The sequence below is a fragment of the Akebia trifoliata genome, chromosome 2 (genome assembly GCF_017979445.1).
Source record: "Akebia trifoliata isolate Shusen 1 chromosome 2, ASM1797944v1, whole genome shotgun sequence".
NCBI lineage: Eukaryota > Viridiplantae > Streptophyta > Magnoliopsida > Ranunculales > Lardizabalaceae > Akebia > Akebia trifoliata.
In genome coordinates this window covers 28,554,414-28,575,566 of record NC_141376.1, presented here as the reverse complement: position 1 = coordinate 28,575,566, position 21,153 = coordinate 28,554,414, and the positions used below count along the sequence as shown (strand labels likewise).

General features: G+C 37.7%; 1 protein-coding gene across 5 annotated transcripts; it reads right to left on the bottom strand.

Moving 5' to 3' along the window:
* Positions 1-227: 227 nt before the first annotated feature.
* Positions 228-20,280, bottom strand: LOC147410047 (geraniol 8-hydroxylase-like). 5 transcript variants are annotated; one of them, XR_015175577.1, is made up of 4 exons: positions 19,157-20,280; positions 17,589-18,002; positions 13,274-14,618; positions 849-980 (listed from the first exon to the last, which is right to left on the bottom strand). XR_015175577.1 is itself a non-coding variant. In XM_086432237.1 (3 exons), the coding sequence occupies exons 1-3, from the start codon at positions 20,102-20,104 to the stop codon at positions 391-393; spliced, it is 1,458 nt and encodes a 485-aa protein (XP_086288363.1). In that variant the 5' UTR covers positions 20,105-20,183; the 3' UTR covers positions 228-390. The 5 variants fall into 5 exon arrangements, 3 of the variants coding, with proteins under 3 accessions (XP_086288363.1, XP_086288362.1, XP_086288364.1); XR_015175576.1 differs by having other exon boundaries at positions 857-996; XM_086432237.1 differs by lacking the exons at positions 13,274-14,618; positions 17,589-18,002 and having other exon boundaries at positions 228-996; positions 19,157-19,227; positions 19,324-20,183.
* Between the last annotated feature and the right edge of the window lie 873 nt (positions 20,281-21,153).

The window sequence follows — 21,153 nt, the reverse complement described above, 5'->3', positions numbered from 1 at the left end:
ATGACCATCATCCATAAAATAGATTGTTAATGGGCTTTCCAAGCTTTTTCAAAGTCTAGTATGAAACATGAGTACCTATTCTAGATCCAATCCTGATCTAAGGTGAGCCTACAACTCAAAGACAAAGCTCGACCTAATAATAATAGATATAACGGCTCAAGCCATCAAAATTGAGTCTAGCCTATCTATGTGTGTATCATCATGAATTTGAGAATTAATAGTGGGTCTTGTACAAAAAACCATAAATGGATAAAATAATGCTGAAATATAATAAATATTTAGAGAACCTTAATTTATGCGGAAGAACTTAAATGGAATACATGATCCATAATCATAAACACAAATCTTATTAACATTCTTTAACTAATACTAATATAAGTGAAAATAAACTTAGGCTTGGATTGGTATGGCTCGGAGAGGCTCCGATTTTTTTAAAGTTAGCCCAAACTTGTCTTGAACACTCACATCCTCTGACTTTATGCCATCATCAAGCTTCCAACTAAATGAGTGGAGAAGTGATGCCAACATCAAGTGAATCATTTTATATGCCAATGGCAATCCTGGACAAATTCGTCTACCTGCACCGAATGGGATGAGCTCGAAATCTTGACCTCTAAAATCGATGTCTGACCCAAAAAATCTATCAGGCATGAACGAATTGGGCTTTTGCCATATGTTAGGGTCTCTGCCGATAGCCCACACATTCACTAGAACTTGTGCATGCTTTGGGACAGTGAATCCACATATTTTTACTTCGGTTTCAGCTCTACGAGGAATTAAGAATGGAGCTGGTGGGTGTAGACGCAATGTTTCCTTGATGATTGCTTGTAAGTAAGGGAGCTGAGCAATATCTGACTCCTCCACGGGCTTGTTCTTGCCAATATTTTGTTCAAGCTCTGATTGAGCATTTTCCATTATATTTGGGTGGCGGAGTAGCTCTGTCATTGCCCATTCTAATGTGCTTGAGCTTGTGTCTGTCCCTGCAATAAATATATCCTGCATAAATCATTTTACATTAGAATGTCTACTACTCTACTCGGAATCTTTAGGTTACCTTTTAAGGTTTTCCTATGACGTACCTCCATAATCAATGGGCCATATTGAATGGAGGAACAATATTTTGTAAGTTACCCTAAATCCCATCTTTTCGTTACACCCTAATATTCACCTAAGATCTAAATCGTATTAATCAATGATTTTCTATAGCATGAACTACTAATCTTCTACTCAAATTAAACTTAAAAAAGGAAAAAAAATTATTAAAAAATGCATCAAACACAATTGATTGGATAAAATTTAACTTGTGATCATAGTGATGAAACCATCAATCAAATTGGACATATATTAATATCTACGCTACTATGTAACGAAAATGAACCATTAAGGGATTGACATAGAATTATGCCAAACAAGCGCATATTAAAGTGCAATTTAGTGATAAAATTACAATGTCAGGACCATATAATAAAGTTAGATAGTTTTTTTAAAATTACCAAAATATCCTTTTTGTTTATTCTCCAAAATGAACTTAGTTAATAGAATAATGCTGAAGTGATTTGACATCGCACACCCTGACATGAAAGTGCATGGGAACCATAGATACTTTCCTCAAGATACAAGTGAAAAATCATTTATGGTTCCTGTGTAGGATATTCTTCGTAAAAAGTAACACATGGAAATCTCGAGGAAACATAGCGGAACATCTAAATTACAAAATGATTTAGCCAAACGTCCAAAATAATATAGAAGGAGAAGAAAGGTCAATTTTGCCTTTAACTGCACTCTAAGGGTGTGTAATCCAAGTTTGGGGTTCTCAAATCCCATAAAATAAGGAGTATAACTATAATCGCGGAAATCAAGGCAAATCCCCAAAATGATGTAACCATTGAAACGGAAATCAAAGAGAAAATCCAGGAAGATCTAAGGGAGGAAATCAATCTAAATACATAGATGCAAGGCACTGAAAGGTATGAAATTTTCTCTGAAAATGCCCTACACTATTGCTTATACTATAAATCCTGACTTGGGCATTGGAGTGGTGTTGTTGCGGGCACACTTAGGAGCATAAGAAGGCTATAATTCCTTTAATAGTGAGAATCACGAGGTAGTGCAAGTTTTAACATCTAAAATTTGACGCCGTCTGTGGGAAACGTTACTAGGAGATAAATGACCAACATGGTGAGGACAAGACATGAAGGACTTGGAGAGCCGACGAATTCCTCACCAATGGATCCACCACCAGCACCGCAAGACCCAATGCTGGCACTACACCATTTGTTAACAGAGACGAGGGAAGAAATGCGTTAGAGGCTGAAAAAGCAAAACGATGAGACCATGGCAATAAGAAAGGGAAATGAAGAGCTCAGACAAAGATTGGGTAAGGGGATCGAAATAGGGGAAAACCTAGTAGGGGAAGGCAAACAAGGACCTCCACCCCCTATAGCAGAACGAACTGAGGGTGAGCGTACTGTGAACTCAACAAATATCAAAGCGGAATAGGGAAGCTCAAAATCTGAAAATCCTATGATGAGGAGAGAGGTGGAAGAAATGTTGTGAAAAAGAGATAAGGAAACCATTTGAGGAAAAGATCTGGGACAACGAACTCGGAATGCAATTCGGGAACTCAAGGGAAAACCATTTTCACCAGCAATAATGGGATCTGACCCTCAAAATTCCACCCCCCAAAGTTTGAGGCATACAACGGAACAAAAAACCCTATGGATCATATCCTCCACTATCGGAGTCAGATAGTGCTATACCAGAACAACAATTTTTTTTTTTACTTTGCAAACTCTTTCCAGCAACTCTAAAGCATAGGGCTATGTCCTGGTTTCAAGGGATACCTACAAGATCGATAACGAGCTTCTTTGAGCTCAAAGAAGCCTTCATCGAGCAGTTTGTGCACCTATGGAAAAGGAAAGTTGGAGTAAACATGTTTTTCCATCTATGACAAGAAGTTGGGGAGAGTATCTAATCTTTTAAGACTCATTTAATGACGAAAATATTGGTTGTGGAAAATCTGGATGAGGCGACCACGTGTGCAGCCTACATAGTAGCAATCATCCTTGGAACTCGGTTGTATGAATCATTGGTCAAGTCCGACTCATCACGACTTGAAGACCTCAATACCAAGGTAGAGAAATACATCCTAATAGAAGAGTCATTGAAAATTAGAGGGCTGGTAGCACAAACTGTCATTTAATATGGAGGACCCCAAAGCCCCAAAAATATCGAATGGATCGAAGAATGTATGGCAGGAAATGACATTAGGAACTGAAAGGGCGGTCAAGGTCGAAAAGAGGATGGATGTACACACCGCTTAATGAGAAGATGTCCGAAATATTGAGGCACATTTGAAATGACCCGAGTTTCGTATAATCGCCTCAAGAGTGCCGAGGGAAAATAGGAAAACTGTATTGTGAGTATCACAGAGTAAAAGATCATTCGATCGAAGATTGATATAGATTATGACATATCATCCAGGACATGATTGAAGATGGAAAACTCAGAAGGTTTGTATCGGCAACTACCAAAGAGAGATAAAAAGATCGGAGAGGTGAAGAGAAGATGCCACCTCCCCAACATCTTAAGGAAGAGAGACACCAAGAGCTTGAAGAGTAGATGATAGTGCACACGATCACCGGTAGGTACGACTCAGATAAGAAGACTAGACGAATGGACAGGACAATGGTAAAAATGATATGTCACGAGGTCGATGTTGACCATGTATCCCAAGGAGTAGGTGAAGTACAAGGATCAGGTTCTACCTTGGGAGAACAAACAATAGTATTCACTAAAGACAACATCTGAGGTATAGCTATACCCCATCAAGACGTCCTAGTAATAACACTGTCGGTTGGGAGTGTACACCTCCGGAGAATCTTGGTTGACGCAGGAAGCGCAGTGGACATCTTTTTCTTAAGAGTAACAAAGAAGATGGGTGTGTCAAAAAGTCTTGAACCAACTCAATCAACCGTATTCAAATTCAACAGAGCTTTAACTATTTAAATCGGGGAGATTTTCCAGTTATAATAGGCCCTAGAGTTGTTATGACAAGGTTCACTGTCATCAATGTAGATTTGGCGTACAATGCCATACTCGAAAGGAGATGGATACCCGAGATGAAAGCAATCCCTTCAACTTACCACCAGGTGATATGATTACCAAGTAGAGAAGGGATAATGGAAATCAGATGAGATCAAGATATGTCCCAACGATGCTTTACAACAACACTCAAATTCGAAAAACAAGATGAAATCAAGTCATGGAAGAAAATGAAAGAACCATTTGATGAAGACGAGCAATTGTAGCAATGATAGAAAAAAGAATCGCTAAAAGAATGGGTAGCCTCGATTGAAGAGATGAAACAGGTGGATCTCGAAACTAGTAGAGAACAAATGACTAATGTTGGGACATTACTACCAAAAAAAGAACAGGATAAGTTGGTACAATTTCTAAGAGTCAACAAAAATGTTTTTGCATGGTCATTTGAAGACATGTTGGGAATAGATCATTTTGTCATGTGACATCGATTGACATAAACGAAATAGCTCGACCAGTTCGGTAGAAACCAAGGAGACGGTAAAAGAGGAAATCAACAAACCTTTGAAGGTTAGATTCATTAAAGAGATCAATATCCCGAATAGATAGCTAACGTAGTGACTATGTCAAAAGACGAAAGGATCAAAGTTTGTATGAACTTCACCAACCTAAACAAAGTCTGTCCAAAAGACAATTTTCCTTTGCTGAGGATAGATAGATTGGTAAACTCAACCTCTGAGCACGAAACGATGTCTTTTATGGACTGATACTCCATTTATAACCAATTCCCTTTGGCTCTAGAAGATCAAGAGAAAATGTCGTTTACAATAGAGCAGGGCTATTCTACTACAAAGTTATGCCTTTCGGGCTAAAAAACGTCTGAGCAACTTATTAAAGGCTGGTCACCAAAATGTTCGAAGACATGATCATGAGAACGGTAGAAGTTTACATCGACAATCTGCTAGTAAAAAGAAAATGGGCAAAAGATTACTCAACGGACCTCGAGGAAAAATTTGAACAATTGAGAGAGTATCGAATGAAATTAAACCCAAAGAAGTGCATTTTCGAAGTATCATCTGGCAAATTCCTCGAGTATATTGTTACTAAAAGAGAAATCGAGGCCAACCCCGATTAGATATGCTCTTTGATTGAGATGCCAAGTTCGAAGAACCTCAAATAGGTGCAAACATTAACTAAGAGGATAGCATCCCTAAACAAGTTCATCTCAAAAGTTTCAGATAGGTGCCGACCACTATTCAATTTATTGAAGAAAGGAAAAGGGTTCAAATGTAACGAGGAATACAAGACAGCCTTCTATAACCTGAAGAAATACTTGGGGCAGCCGCCCATACTTAGTACTCCAGAAGAAGAAAAGGAATTAGGGATTTAGTTGCCAGCCACAACGCTATCAATAAGCTCAGTTTTATTCAGGGTAGATCTCGGACGAGAATATCCAGTATATTTCATCAACAAAACACTCGCCCCAATGGAGGTGATGTACCCAAGAACTAAAAAAGTCAAATTGCCATTAGTTTACCGGACCCAAAAACTCAGACCATATTTCTAGTTTCACCAAATCTAGGTAGTAACTGATCACCCTATAAGGGACATGTTACATAGGTCAAATAAATCCAAGAGAATGATGAAATGGGCTATAACACTCGGAGAGCATGATTTACAATTTGAAAGACGAACGACATTGAAATAACAAGTGTTGGCAGACTTCCTTGCTAACTTTCCAATTGACAATCCTGATTGGAAGGAAGAAAAAGAGTGGCAATGGAGGAATTAGAAGCATGGAATGCCCAGAAAGGGTAAGGAATGTACGTAGATGAGTCGTCAAACTACAGTGGGTCAGGGGTCGGCATAGTACTGGTAACCCCAAGCAAAGATAGGCTTGAGAAAGTAATGAAGCTCAGTTATGGTGCTTTAAATGACGAGGCGAAATACGAAGCAGTCATAAATGGGCTCAAAATGGCAAAAGAACTGAAGATCGACAAGCTTCTAGTGTTTATCGACTCAGAACTAGTTGTAAATTAGTGTAGTGAGGAAGAGCAAGCGAAGGATTAATGGATGGCGAGATACTAGGCAGTATTAAAGAAAGAGTTCGACAAATTTGCGGAGATAAAAATAAGAAAAATTCTATGGGACAAAAATAGACATGCAGTCGCTGGCATTCATCACTTCAATGATATCAGCATAAGGCAATCATCGACCATCAATTGGAGGAGTGTATGCAGATTGACTGAACACTTGATTGGATGGGGTGACTACATCAAATATCTCAAGTCAAAAAGTTTCTCGAAAGACAAAAAGAAAGTTAGGAATCTTTTCTACAAAGTCAAAGACATACACTAGTTGACAAAGAGCTATACAGAATCTCGTTCGAAGGCCACTTTTAAAATATTTGAACTTAGAGAAGTCCAAGTTGGTGATGGTGGAGATACATAAAGGAATATACGGGAATCACTTGGGGGGTTGGTTGATGGCAAACAAAGTAGTGACTCAAGGATATTACTAGATGAGTATGCAAGAGGACTACAAAAGGTATGTAAGATCGTGCAACAAATGCCAAAGGTATGCTGGGCTGAATCTCGAACCTTTGAGAGAGCTCCATCTGATGACAGCTCCTTGGTTGTTCGTGATCTGGGGGATGGATATTGTTGGTCCTCTACCTCGAGAAATAGGGTGTAAGACATTCATATTGGTGGCAACGGATTATTTTACGAAGTAGATAGAAGCCATACCACTCACACTATAAAAAATATGGAATACACTCACTTTACTCGTCACCGAGATATCTACAAGGGAACGGACAAGCAGAAGCCTCCAACAAAATAATAATAGATAACTTGAAGAAAAGGCTGATTGACCATAAGGCAGGATGGGTACAAGAATTGTACAGCGTGTTGTGGGACATATCGAACGACGCCCAGACGGGTTACTGGGTTAACACCATTTACGTTAACATATGAAACAGAGGCAATCATCCCTATTGAGGTTCAAGTCCCCACAACAAACACAGATTGCCGAGACAAGCACGGATGAATAGTTGATAGCACAGAATCTCGATTGGTTAGATGAAACTCAAGAGTAAGTAATAAAAAGGCTTGGCAAGTACCAACAGCAGTTGAAGAGATCATATGATTGGAAAGTGCAAAAGAAGTCATTCAAGATCGGCGATATGGTGTTACAAAATGTGTTCTACAATACACGAGAGCTAAATAATGGAAAGTTCGGAGCAAACTAGGAAGGACCATATATCGTACATCAAGTAGGAGAAGTCGTAGTATATTATTTAAAAACTAGAACTGGAGATGTAATTACGGCACCATGGAATGCCTTTAACCTTAAGAAGTAATATCAATAAAGATTTTTTTCTTAATTCTCATTAAATATGTCGACATAACTAGGAGTTGACTTAATAAAAACTTTGACCCATTATAAGAGCCGAGCTCAATCATACGGGGTTGGTTTAGTAAAATTCTTGCCCTATAATGGGAGATAAGCCTAATCATGTGGGGCTGGTTTAGCGAAAGCCTTGGCCCATTATGGGAGCTGAGTCCAACTGTGTAAGGTTGGTTTAGCAAATGTCGTGGCCTATTATCGGAGTCAAACCCAACTGTGCGGGATTGGTTTAATGAAATCACTGGCCTGTTATGGGAGCCGAGTCCAACTATGTGGGGTTGGTACTTTTATTATTTATCTAAGTCTTGGATCATTCTAGGATCCAAGACCGATCTGAGACTTCGATCAGTTATTTTATGTCTTGGGATCAAAGTCTGATCTAGGACTTTGATCAGTTATTCTATTTTTATCTAAGTCTTTCTTCATTCTGGAATCTAAGCCCGATCTAGGATTTCAATCAATTCATTTATTATTTATCTAAGTATTGGCCTATTATGGGAGTTAAGCCCGATCGTGTGAGGTTGGTTTACCAAAAGTTCAGGCTTGTTGGATGAGTCAAACATGACTGTCTAATGGTACAAGTTATGGCTCATAAGGCGAACCAAAAGCCGACTAAATGAAGAAACTAAGGTACTTGGGAATGGAAAATCTTATTCAATCTACACTAAACCCGAGGAAATTTCCTTAAGAGATTAAAAAGATAAGGAAAAGTCATTTCTCATTAAGAATATAAAATCTATTACAGCTGGTCAGTTACAAAATTGTTTACAAAGGATTGGAGGTAGGATCAGCAGTATTGAGAGCATCTACATTATCCTTGGAGATCTCAACAAGATCGGTGGGTGCAGCAACGACTTTCCCTTCCAAAGACAGCTCGACCTTTTTCAATTTGGCATTTAGCTTGTTGTCAGCCCCCTCCCAAACTGACTCTGAGTCATCGAGCTGAGCTTGGAAGAGAGTAAGTTAGTCCTAAAACGTCTTCTCTTTCTCTACTTTATTAGCCTCTAACTGCCCTTTGACTAAGACAAGTTCTTCTTCAACTACGATGAGATCCTACTTCACCTACTCCAACCTTTTCTTCGAGCAATGGAGCTCCAATTTCATGGCATCCAAGTTAGCCTGGATCTTTAGATTATTGGACATGGTGGCATCCCTCTCGCGAAGCAACTTCTTCGTAGCTGCCTCGATGTTTTCACAATTGGTAATGGTCACATCCCTAGATTGTCTAAGCTTGTGGACGCCATGTTGTATTTAAAAAGAAACAAGAACTCAGCAAGTATGTATTAAAAGTAGAAAAATTAAGAGAACTGGGAAAACTCACCGTAACCATTGCTTGGAATATATTGTAGAAGAACCGAGTGGAGTCCTCTGCGAAATGCTTGTTGGTAATCGTCTTGTCTTTGTGGAAACATGATTACTCAAACATTGCCTATGCAATCCGTGAGTTGGAGAGCGCGGAGCATTATTCTGTGACCAGTTGGCTGGCCATGGATGGGGAAACAAGCCAGGGAGTGCTTGAAAGTTTACTTCCCCTAGGCCTCGACCTAAAAATTAAGGTTGAGGCTTGGGTTGGAGCAAGGGCCAGAGGAGCAGGGGCTGCAACAGAAGGCAATGGAGCTTGAGGGGCCTCAGAAGGGCTAGTATTGGAAGAACGGTGGTTAGTGCCCCTCCTCAGCCTTTTCAAAAGAGGTCATTCATCTTTTTCTTCCTCCACCTCAAGACGGGTAGAAGGCGGTACCTTCATCCCCTCATTGTTGGAGGTGTCAGAGTTGATAGTGGGCACAGGCCAGTTCTATCGAAGCGACATATCTTCAAGGTCGTGGAGAGGATAGGACTCGATATTCAATTGTCTCACTTTTGCTCATCCTCCATGCGAGAGTCAATGGGGGCAAGGAAATTGGTAACCATTAGTCCATAAGAGAATAACGAGACGAAACAACATGTCATCAATTTGAAAACATGTAAGGCCCCTCAAATATTCACCATAAGAGGTGGTGTTGTATTTTGTAATTAAATTGTAATGGCGGATATAAAAAGGATGCTTCTTCTAATGTAACTAAATTATTTCTTCTGTCAGCTTTCAACCCATCTCTCTCTCTCTCTCGAAAAATGTTGGAATGGCACAAACAAAGATACAATGGTGACAAAAATGATGTGGTGGTGCGCACATAACCGTAGATGTTTTTTACTCGTATCTCATGAAAAAACATTTATAGTATTATGCACGACACCATGAGTTTTTGTCACCCATGTGTCACCCCAGCATGACTCCCCTCTCCCTCTCTCAAGCACTTTGGACATGATGGGGAGCATCACTGAACATCATGAGGTCAAATACCCTTGGCATTTAGCTTGTTCCAAAATGTTGAGTGACTATTTACTCACAGCCAAACACTTATTTGACATGTGGCACTGATGACGTAACTAAGAAGAGAGTGTAAACACGTGATTTCGCAATTACGATGACTACATCTACAATGGTTTGGAGTCGCCACCATTCATTTTTGTAAGTGGGTGTGAATGGTCACCCGATGTGCATTTTTTTTAGAAAATGTGACATTTTTGGTATTTGGTGACTCTCGATGGATAAAGATAAATCAACCCTTGAGATTCGGGTAAACGGCTCGGTTGGAGAAAAGGGAAGGTGTTAGGCACCCTTTTCTCCCCACTAAATACTGGTAACCTCAACTCAACTCGGTCATTTTGATTTAAAAAAATACAAAAAATGATGTGCCACGTGTTGTGCATTTGTACCCTAGACAGGGGTTCATTTTCGGCTTGATCATAGGGTCATTCCATTGATGGAAATGACCCTTATAGACCTTTAGCCATGGGGTCCATTCATCCTAAAAAATAAAATGAATGGGAGAGGGGTGATAGAAGAGGGAGGAGGAGAGGGTGTAGAAGAGAGAGAGGGGGGGATTGCCTTGAACCCACCTTGTATCTTCTTTCTTCTTTTCTTCTTCTTCTTTGAGTCTTCTTGAGTCCTTAGTATTTTATGAAAATACAATTCTTGTATGGTTGAAGGAGTAGAGAAGAGATGATGAAAGAGATGAGTGGAGTATAATAATTTTTTTTTTGTATATGAGACTTGAGGAGGATTGGTGATGGTTGTTAGTAGTGAGAATTGGAGAGAATTTTGTAGTGAAAGTTGGGGGCCATTTTTGGGAAAAGGAGGAGGGTATTTATAGATGTTGAGGAGTTATTTTAGGGATATAATGGGGTAAAGTGAAGAAAAAGGATAGAATGGTTATGAGTTTGAGAGAAAAGTGGGTGTAATTTAGAGGAGATTGGAGGGTATTTAGGGAAGGGGGGTTAAATGGGTGAGTTTTGACCCAAATGGTTTGGATCATACCCAACCCATTTGGGTGGAGTGTTTGGTGAGGTGAGTTTAAGATGGTGGTTGTGATTTAAATGGAATTTGATTTAAGAGAATGGAGGATTTAAAGAGGTAGTTGATGATATTTTGGGAAGGTGTGGGAGATGATGTCATGTGTTAAAGTGGTTGGAAATGAAGGGTTGGGATAGGTTGATGGGAGAGGTTGAGTGTTTGACTTGAGAGGATGGTGTAGGTTTAGGTTGTAGGTGTAGGTTTTGTAGGGAATGATGAGGGTAGATTAGGGGAGGTATAGGTTAGGGGTGTGGGTAGATGTGTTTGATTTGAGAGAAAAGGTGATGGGTTGATGTGTGGGTAGATGTGATTTAAAGCAAATTAATGGGATAGGTAGTTGGGTGAGGGAGGTGAGATGGGGTGATGACATGTGTCATCTTTGATTATCAAGATGGTGATTGGTTGATGTGGGTAGTGGTTGATGGGTTAGGGTTGTAGGTTGGATATAAATTGGATATGGATTTGGGCTTAGGGGCTTTGGAGTGTTTTGGACTTGGGTTATGAAATGGTTTGGGGTTTTAGGGATTGGTTGAGGGTTATTTTGGAATGAATTTTGAGGGTATAGGTTGGTTTTAGATTTTAGTTGATGTGGATTGATTTTAGGTTAGGGGTAAGGTGAGAAATTGGATTTTGAAAAATTGAGGGCTTGTGGGCCTTAGGTGGGTCTCTGGTTTTTACGAATTCGGAGGCGGAGCGGTGGTAGTAGAGAAGGGGTAGGCATCCCAAGTCTCATATTTTTTTAATTTATTAAATTTTTTGAGATTTTTGAATTTATTGAATTAATCAAAATGCCACGTGTTGGTAAATCGGGCTTTTTAGGCCCGTTGGAGAATTTCATCGAAAATTTGGCGTTTTTGATTTTGGAAGCGGAGCGGTGAATATTGGGAAAGCGTAAGGTAGGCTAAGTCCTTTTGGGGGGCCTCCTAAACCATTGAGAGGTCTTAGGGGCCTCGGTTTGGTCAAAATGTCACTTTTTAACTCTTTGGGCCTTTGAGGCCCATTGGCCTACTTTGTTGGAAAATCGATATTTTGAATGGAGCGCGGTAGATGGGAGCATGCCAAATCTTTTTGGTGGACCTACTAACCCATTGAGAGGTGTTAGAGGCTTTGATTTGTCAAAAAATGTCATATTTCGATTGGTTTGGGCTTTTGAGGCCCGTTGGCAATTTTTATTGAAAAGTCTGTATTTTTGGGCCCTTTCGAATTTGGGCCCGTTCAAATTTGGGTGTCTACAGCTGCCCTTCTTTGCAGGAATTGCGTGCAAAGAACTGCAAAGAATAGACTAAACCCCTATTTGCACGGGCAAGAGAACTTTGTAAAACACGATTTCGAATTTCGAATTAAATTGATGAAACTCAGTCCATTCCGAAACTTTTTAGCCATATAAGACAAAACTTTGTCTAAAATGTTGTCTAGGATTTTGTCAAAATTATCCGACCTACATATATATATATATATAAGGTAGCGTTATTCTGACAAATCCTAGACTACATTCTAGATAAAGCATTTTGTCTCATATGAGCTAAAAGTTTTAGTATGGGCTGATTTTTCTTGAGTATGATCTATATGGTGAGAAAATCATTCTCGCAAAAAATTAGCAAATTCTAAAATTTTTAACCCTAGATTATGAGTTGAAGAATCGTGAATCGTCTAATTTTTACCATTATTTTATAATCACCTTTCATTGGGTTAGAAGTTTCAGAATAGGCTAATTTTTTTTTTGTGAAGATGATATACTTAATATAGAGATCATCCTCACAAAAAATCAGTTCATTTCAAACTTTTTAGCCATATAAGACAAAATTTTATCTAAAATATTGTCTAGGATTTTGTCAAAATCACTTGACCTATATATATATATATATATATATAGGCAAGACATTTTTCAAAACATGGGTTAGAAGTTTTGGAATTGGCTGATTTTGGTGAGGATGATCTCTACGGTGAGGAGATCATCATCACCAAAAATCAGCCCATTCCAAAACTTCTAACCCCATGAAAAATGGTTTACAAAAAATGGACGGTCCACGGTTTTTCAACTTGTAAACATGGGGCTAGAAGTTTTGGAATGGGCTGATTTTTGGTGAGGATGATCTCCTTACCGTAGAGATCATCCTCACCAAATATCAGTCCATTCCAAACCTTCTAACTCATGTAGGACTGAAAGTTCCCTCGATGTGTGCGGATCCGCTTTTGACCCTTGAGGTTTGGGAGTCGCCACCTAGTTATTACTGTCTAGGAACTGATCAATGACTCTAAATAGATAAAGAACTAATCTAGAATAGAAAAAAACTGAATTTGGGGATCATGTTACGGGATTGGAAGGTGTTAGGCACCAACCCCGCTCGACCAAAGCCGGTCTCTACTAACTTCCCAAATAAATTACATTGCTAAAAAAAACCTTGATAATAAAAAAAAAGTAAGAGATTATACATTTCCGATAGCAAAGACCTTATTCCCTCAGATCCGACAAAAATTGCTCCTTGTACCGTACTCCTTGTTTCGTTCTGTCTTCGGATTTAATTTCTGATCTCTGAGGCAAGGTATCTCCTTTTTTTGATCTGGACTCTTCGAGTTTGTTATGGATTTTGAGGTGTTTTTGAAGGACTTTTAGGTGTTTTTTAGGTTAAAATCGAAGAAGGGATGTTAGATAAGGAGTTGGGGCTCCAAAACCAGGGTTTATGGGAGGCTAGGGGGCTTTTAGACCTACTTCTCTTAGGGTTTATGATTTGATACGAAAATAGGGTCTGAGGACCTCTATTTATAGATTTTTTTAGGGATTGATTTAGATAGAGTTAGTGTTTAATTAGAGTTGTGTTTTAGTTAGACTTGTTTTAGGTAGAGTTGTATTTTAATTAGAATTGTTTTAGATAAATTGTATTTTAGTTAGAACTCTATTAAATAAAGTTATTATTTAATTAGAACTCTATTAGGATTTTGACTTTTGGTCTTATTTAATTGACTTTTAATATTTTGACTTTAGTCTTAATTGATTGACTTTTAATATCTTGACTTTAGTATTGCTTAATTGACTTTAATTTTGACTTTAGTCTCACTTGATTGACTTTAATACCTTGACTTTAGTCTTGCTTGATTGACATAAAATTTTTGGAGAACCCCCCTCTAAAATATCTTTAATTCTTTGGACCCCCAAATGGAGGGGTCCTTAAAGAAATATCTCACAAACCCTCAACAATTTTTCATGAGAGCTCGATTGATCGATTTTTTTAGTTCAGAATTTTAAATTAATTTCATTAATGTTTTACTTTAATTATTTAATATTTTATTTATTAATTTCAAAATTTTTAATTATGAAAATTGTGAAATTACTATTTTGCCCCCGGAGAGGACTTTTCACGTTTTAAGTCGATTTTTAATGTTCTAGGATGTTTTAGAATCGATTTTTCATAAGGAATTCAATGGAAATATTATTTTGTATCATTTATGAAATTTTTTGTGTGAAATGGTTATGAACTTTATGAGGGCATTTTCCTAATTTTGTCGAATTCTGTTAAAATTGGTGAAATGATTTATTTGATTTCGATTTGTTATTTTATGTGTTTGAGAGAGTTTTCCTAAGCGTAATGTAGGCTTTAGGGTTGTTTTGAGGTTAGGGGTATTTTGGTAATTTGATCATTTTTAGTGATTTTTATCGTAAAACTTCTTTTTGTCTGAAAAATGATGATTTCTAAGCTTCTGGGGTTATATTTTCCTAGTGTAGCATGGTTTCTACAGTTTTGTCAGTTCGAGATACCTCATCTAGATTTCTGAAATATTTCTGGTAACAAAATAAAGCAATGGAATTAATATTCATCATTAGGAATCATTGCGATCGGGTTGACGAGTTGATTAATCAGGCGGATGCAAAAATAGGGTGTCTACAAAGACAAAAATGGTTGGCTAAATTGTTTGGTGCTGAACGGGACCCTATATACATATATATATTAAAAGAGAGCCAAACATTTTTTTAAATAGGGGTTAGAGGTTTCAGAACGGGCTAATTTTCTGTGAGGATGGTCTTTATGGTGAAGAGATCATCTTCACCAAAACTCAACTCATTCCGAAACTTCTAACCCTAGTTTACAAGTTGAAGAATAGTGGACAATCCAATTTTTATAATCCACTTTCGATAAAGTTAGAAGTTTTAGAATGAGCTGATTTTTGGTGAGGATGATCTTCTCATCATAGAGATCATCCTCACAAAAACTCAGCCCATTCCAAAACCTCTAACCCATACATTGAACAAATGTTTAGAACAATGTTTGCTCTCTTTAGGGCCTCTAAATGCCACCTTATATATATATATATATCAGGTTCGACAATCAACATTAGGGAACCAACATGTAGTCAACACATTTGTCCTATGTGACTTAAAAGTTTTGGATTGAACTGATTTTTGGTGAGGATGATCTCTATAATGAGAAAATCATCCTCACAAAAAATCAGTCGAATCTAAAACTACGAAGTCATTTAAAAGCGGTTTAGAATTGTGAATCATCGATTATTTACTGAAAATATGTAAATTATTTTTAATGGACCTAGAAATTTTAAATTCGATTGATTTTTTGATGAGGATGATCTTCTCATCATAGAGATCACCCTCTCAAAAAATGAGTTCAATCTAAAACTTTTAAGCCATATAAAATAAACATGTTAACTTCATCTTGGCTTCCCTAACGTTGGCGGCCCAAGGCCACCCTCTCTCTCTTTCTCTCTCTATCTCTATATATATATGGGACGCGTTCAGCATCAGTCAAAAAACTTTACGTTTCACCTTAAGAAATTCAGCCATTGGATCTTAATCGATTAAATGGTTAAGATATAATATTCACAGCTGTAGACCACTCATGCGAGACGCAAAGTCTTTTGTGAGATTTTTTTACTTATTTCCAAATAAATCCTTTCTAATTTTATGATTTATTTACAATCACCTCCCTGACCACACATTATTTAACCCATTTCATACTTTTTATTTTTTTTATTTTATCTCACTCTCTCTTTCTTTCTCTCTCTAATCTCTCTTTCATTCAACTTCAACTGAACCCCTTTAGTTGCAACTCATCCATTCAGTCTCAATCAAAATCCCTCCTCCTTCTACTCCCCTCTCGCTCTCTTGACATCTAATTTCTCAATAGGTCCTCTATTAATGTAGAGAAATAAGAAAGAGAGGTGTTTGTAAATTGTGGGGAGAGGGAAAACCTAAGACTGCCATTAATAGAGAGCTTTGAATCTCATTTTGTATAAGCATATGTAATAGGTAGACATGACAAAGCTTCATTCACATTTAAACAAAAGAATTGCCTTTCAATATTAATCAGGAACAAAATGAAGGATTAAACAAGTGAAAATATTCTTTCTCTATAAAATAGAAAATCCTATCCTAATCGTCAAAATAAACAGAAATATAAATTCTTCCCAATTTAATCTTTTTTGTTTTTCCCCACAAACTTACATCAATTAAACTCTAATTCATTTAAAACTGCAGAAACCTCTCCTTTAGTCATCTTTTTCTTTATTTCAAAAACTCCATTACAAAAATGAAGAGAGAGATTGAAACAATGTTGAAGAACCCTTTCCATTCTTGTAATATTGTTAGGTGTTAGTTAATGGTTCAATTTCTTATTTGCTAATGATTCACTTTCTTGCCAGTTCTTCCATAAATATGGCAAAAGAAGGATCAAAAGGTTTATAAGGATGCAATATGTGATCCAATGTAAATCCTAATCATCCTCTATCTTGGTTTTAAAATACGATTTCTTCTCAGATGAACTCATCTCATTTCAGATGAATCAAACCATCACAATGTGAAAAAAGCCCAAATTTGATGGCCCAAGGCCGTCAAATTTCATAAAATTCGACTAACCAAAAGGTTGAATTGGCATCGAATTTTCATTGTCAAATTTTTTTTTTGACGGGCTAAATCTGTCAAATTAATGAAGGATGAGAGAAATTCGACAACTCTAAGCCATCACATCTGGGAATATCAAGAATTTCGACCATCCTTGACCGTCAAAATTCAGTTTCTAAAATTCGTGGGCCTTGGCCACTCAATTTTTTCTGTAGAAGTTTCCAGGTTTCACGTAGTGCATTCTTGTTTATAAGGGTTGATCGTTTGATTCCGTCGAATTTGCAATCCAGCAATTTCTTCAACCTTCAATGAAGGAGGAGCGATGAAGAAGACAGATGATGAAGAAGGTAATCGAATACAAATATAATATCTAAATTATTTGGTTTTTAGAGTGGAGAGGGAGATAATTGTAAAACGTAAAGATTTAATTGTAAAATAACATAAGAAGGGATTTATTTGAAAATAAGTAAAAAAATCTGACAAAAGCAGTGTGTCTCGCCTGAATGGTCTACAGCTGCGAAAATTATATTCTGACCGTCCGATCAATTAAGATCCTACGATTGAATTTCTTAGGATGAAACGTGAGATTTTTTGATTGATGCTAAACGCTTTCATATATATAATGACAATGATAAAAGAACCCTCGAAGATTTGATGTTGATGGTTTTTTGTAGGCCTGTCAACGGATAGATATCCGATCAGATAGTGATGTATTCGAATTCGAATCCGAATTTTTTTAGTGATATTCTAATTCGAATTCTAATCCGATCGGATACCACTAACGAATATTCGAATTCGTATCTGAATAAATTATCGGATATCCGATATTATCTGATTCGAATCCGAAATTATTTACTATTCGAAATTATCTGAAATTTATCAGAAAAAAGAAACCCTAACTTGACGAGAAAGAGATTCTGATTCGACTTATCCATGGACGCCGATGTCCCAGGTGAGCCACTGAGAGAGATTCCAACGGTGACCGCGAGGGGTTGAGATCGTGGAAGACGATGAGATCTGTAAAAAGCTTTTGAGAGAGAGGGAGAGAGAGAGACAGAGAGACTTCGACGCCGATTCAGCCTGTCAATGGACGCCGATGCTGAAGGTGAGCCGTTGAGAGAGATTCCAATGGTGACAAGTGTTTTCAGCTGAAGACGATGAGGGTTGAACTGTTGAAGACGATGATGGCTGTCGATATCTCGTTGAGGGTTGAAGACGATGATGTCTCGTTGAGGGTTGAGCACGATGAGGGCCGTCGATGATGGTTGAAGACGACACGAGGGCTGTTGTAACTAGATCAGGCCAACCATAGGGCTGTTGATGAGGGTTGAAGACGATGAGGTGAGGATGAGGGCAGAGGGCAGAGGGCAGAGGGCTGAGTTCTGTTCGACTTCGACAGAACCGAAGTTTTAACTTTTAATGTTTTATACTTAAAAAAATAATAAAATAAATTATTATTTTCGAATCGGATATTATGGAATTCAAATTCACCTATATCCAAATTCGTATTCGAAATGCTATCGGATATTAAAAACTATCTGAATCCAAATTTGATATCCGAAAATTTTGGATAATACTCAATTTTTCAAATTCGAATTCGAATTCGAATTTGAATTTTGACTATCCATTGATAGGCCTAGTTTTACAAACAAAGAACATAAAATGACATTTTCTAAAGTAGGCCGACACGATCTCATTTCAAATGAGAGGGAAAGTTGTGGCCTTTCTTTTCTATTCTGACATGTCACTATCTACTGGTCCCAGCACCGAACATGACTAGACTTTTGAGAAGATGGTGCCGTGGGATTATATGGCTAAACAAATTTCAATGAAACCTATATTTCTCTTTATTAGAAAACTTGTATTTGCATTCCATCTCAACCACAAGTTTGACGCGTTTTTAGATCAGAAAAGTCCAAAGATGATTGTAATGCATTATGATTTTAAAATTCGGTTTGAATCCAAAATCTCCATCAAAAAATGATTTGTGAGTTGGTCTCATTCACTTCAAATACCGAGTTAACTCAAACAATATGTCTTGGTCTTGGACGAGTTTTAAAATCATGTAATGCATGGATAAGTCAACTTAAAAATGCTCTCATGAGTTAAAGTTAAAGTTCACCGTCCCTTTGATTAAGTTCACCGTCCCTTTGATTAAGGGCCTCAACTGTGGGCTCAGTACTTGAGGTTAGAAAAAGTCTTATTTTCAGAGATACATTTTTGAGAATCCCGAGGATCTCAAAGTAGCTTAATGTGTTTTCTTTTTTCTGAAAGATCAGTACACTTTTCATAGGATGTAAATTTCCAGAACCCTATAGAATATTTTTTTTTCGATTAACTTGGTAGTTCTCATCGTTATCGTCGTGGTGTATCAGCATTTTATTCCAAATTACTAATAACCATCACCACCAAAAAAAAAAAAAAATTTGATAAACATGAGATATCAATAGAGATTTAGTTGTACTAACCTTGAGTAAAGCTTTGATATGTTGTCGGCTGAACTCGAAATTTTTCTCTTGGCTAAGTCCGAGAAGATTATCTATTAAATCATTAGATTTGGACAACTTGTTGTTCATAATTCCATCCAAAACATCATCTAATTTACTATTATAACTCTCCATACGACGCCTTATACCTTGTGGATCAATGGATTGGAGCATCGGGAAGAAGTCTGCCAAATTCGGTCTACCTGCCTCTTCCATCATGTTCCACACAAGATTCTTGAATTCTTGTGCAGATTCGGAGTTGAGATGAGCCATGTCGACAGAGAACATAGTGTTCGATAACAAATTAAGCGTGGTGACAAAAGCGGCTTTACCGATATCCACCGCTTCTCCAATCTTGGATTTATCACGAATGTAATCAAGGAGGTCATTCACTTTTTGGCGTCGAAGTCCTTGATTTGCATCGAGTCTTTGAGTGGAAAATATTTGTGAATTGTTAATCTTTCGAAGGTTGCGCCAAGTTGGGGAAGTAGGTAACCACACCACGGAGAACTCGTGGTGGTTGAGGGATCGAACTGCATCCGGAATGGTTCGACTAGCAAAGGATTGATCATGGTTTCGAAGGATTTCTTTTGCCATGCTTGAAGAAGAAACTACTATTGTGGTAACACTTCCGAGCTTTAGAGTCATCAGAGGGCCATAGATGTTTGCGAGCTCGGAAAGTGACTTGTGTGGTTTTTTCCCAAGTTTAAAGAGGTTTCCGACTAGGGGAAGAGGAAGAGGACCAGGTGGAGCTTTACAAGGGGAAGACTTCTTTCTGCCACTTGTAGAAGAGGTGAGGACACGAAGACATATTATCCCCACAAAGAAAATAAACAAAACAAATATTGTGTAATTCATTCTCTCTCTCTCTCTCTCGCTGATGAGGTTGGGTGTGGATCTGTGAGATGAGGGATGCGTTGGGAGGTCCATAATAACGCAAGGAGTGAAAGTCCCTACTCCAGGAATTGGATTATAGTGACACGTGGCATACTGGTTGTTCACTAACCATGACTTGAGATGGTGATGGGATCTCTACTCTTGGCGTTGTGATAGAAGATGACATATTTTTATTCATAATGCCAGCACGAGCAACTTGTTCCCACTTGACACTAGGCTAATGGTAAATCAGGCTGATTTGATTTTCTGGAGATTCGTTATACTTGGAGATAATTGGAGTATGACGTCTGAAATTTTCTGGAGATTCGTAATATTTGTCTAATGGGGGACAAACTGATATGCAAGTTGGAACACCTATGCAATCAGGTTGTGGGATAATATTGAATATTATCCAAATATTTCTGATATCGAAATTTTATTCGGATGATTTTTAATATTGGATATAATTATGGATACAAATTTGGATATTGGTCATGTTGAAATAATAAATTTGATTTATTATAGGTTGTCTCTAAAGTTTCTAGAATATTCTTGTAATTGCTAGAGTTTCTAGAATTTTCATTTATTTACTAGAGTCTCTTGAAATAGTCATGTATTTTCTAGAACACTCATTTATTAATGGGTATATAAGAGTTATGTAGAATAATCTAAGTCATTTAATGGTGTATCTAAAATAATCTATAGTCCTATAAATAGAGATGTTCTCTCACCATTTTGTATCAACCAAAAAAAGATCAAGTTGAATTCAATAATAAAAAAACCTCTTCCATCCAAAATATTCTCTCCAATTTTCTCTCTTTAATTCTCAACAAAGTGGTATCAGAGCAGCCAGGTTCATGAAGAAAAATGGCAAGTGGAGGAATGGTCCCCTTCCAAGTTCTAATGCTCACCAAGAGCAATTATGACAATTGGAGCATCAAGATGAAGGCATTACTAGGAGCTCAAGATGTGTGGGACGTTGTCAAGAAAGGACATAAGGAGCAAGACGATGTTGCTCTTTCCCAAACCATGGGAAGTCTTGAGGGATTCAAGAAAGAGAGACAAGAAAGCTCACTACCTCATCTATCAAGCAGTGGATGAAG

Excerpts from the sequence above, each read along its gene's own strand:
- LOC147410047 (XM_086432236.1), bottom strand. The coding sequence starts at position 20,104 with ATGGACCTCCCAACGCATCCCTCATCTCACAGATCCACACCCAACCTC. Across the intron at positions 997-19,156 it reads ATATCAAAGCTTTACTCAAG|GATATATTTATTGCAGGGAC; the intron begins GTTAGTACAACT and ends TGATTTATGCAG.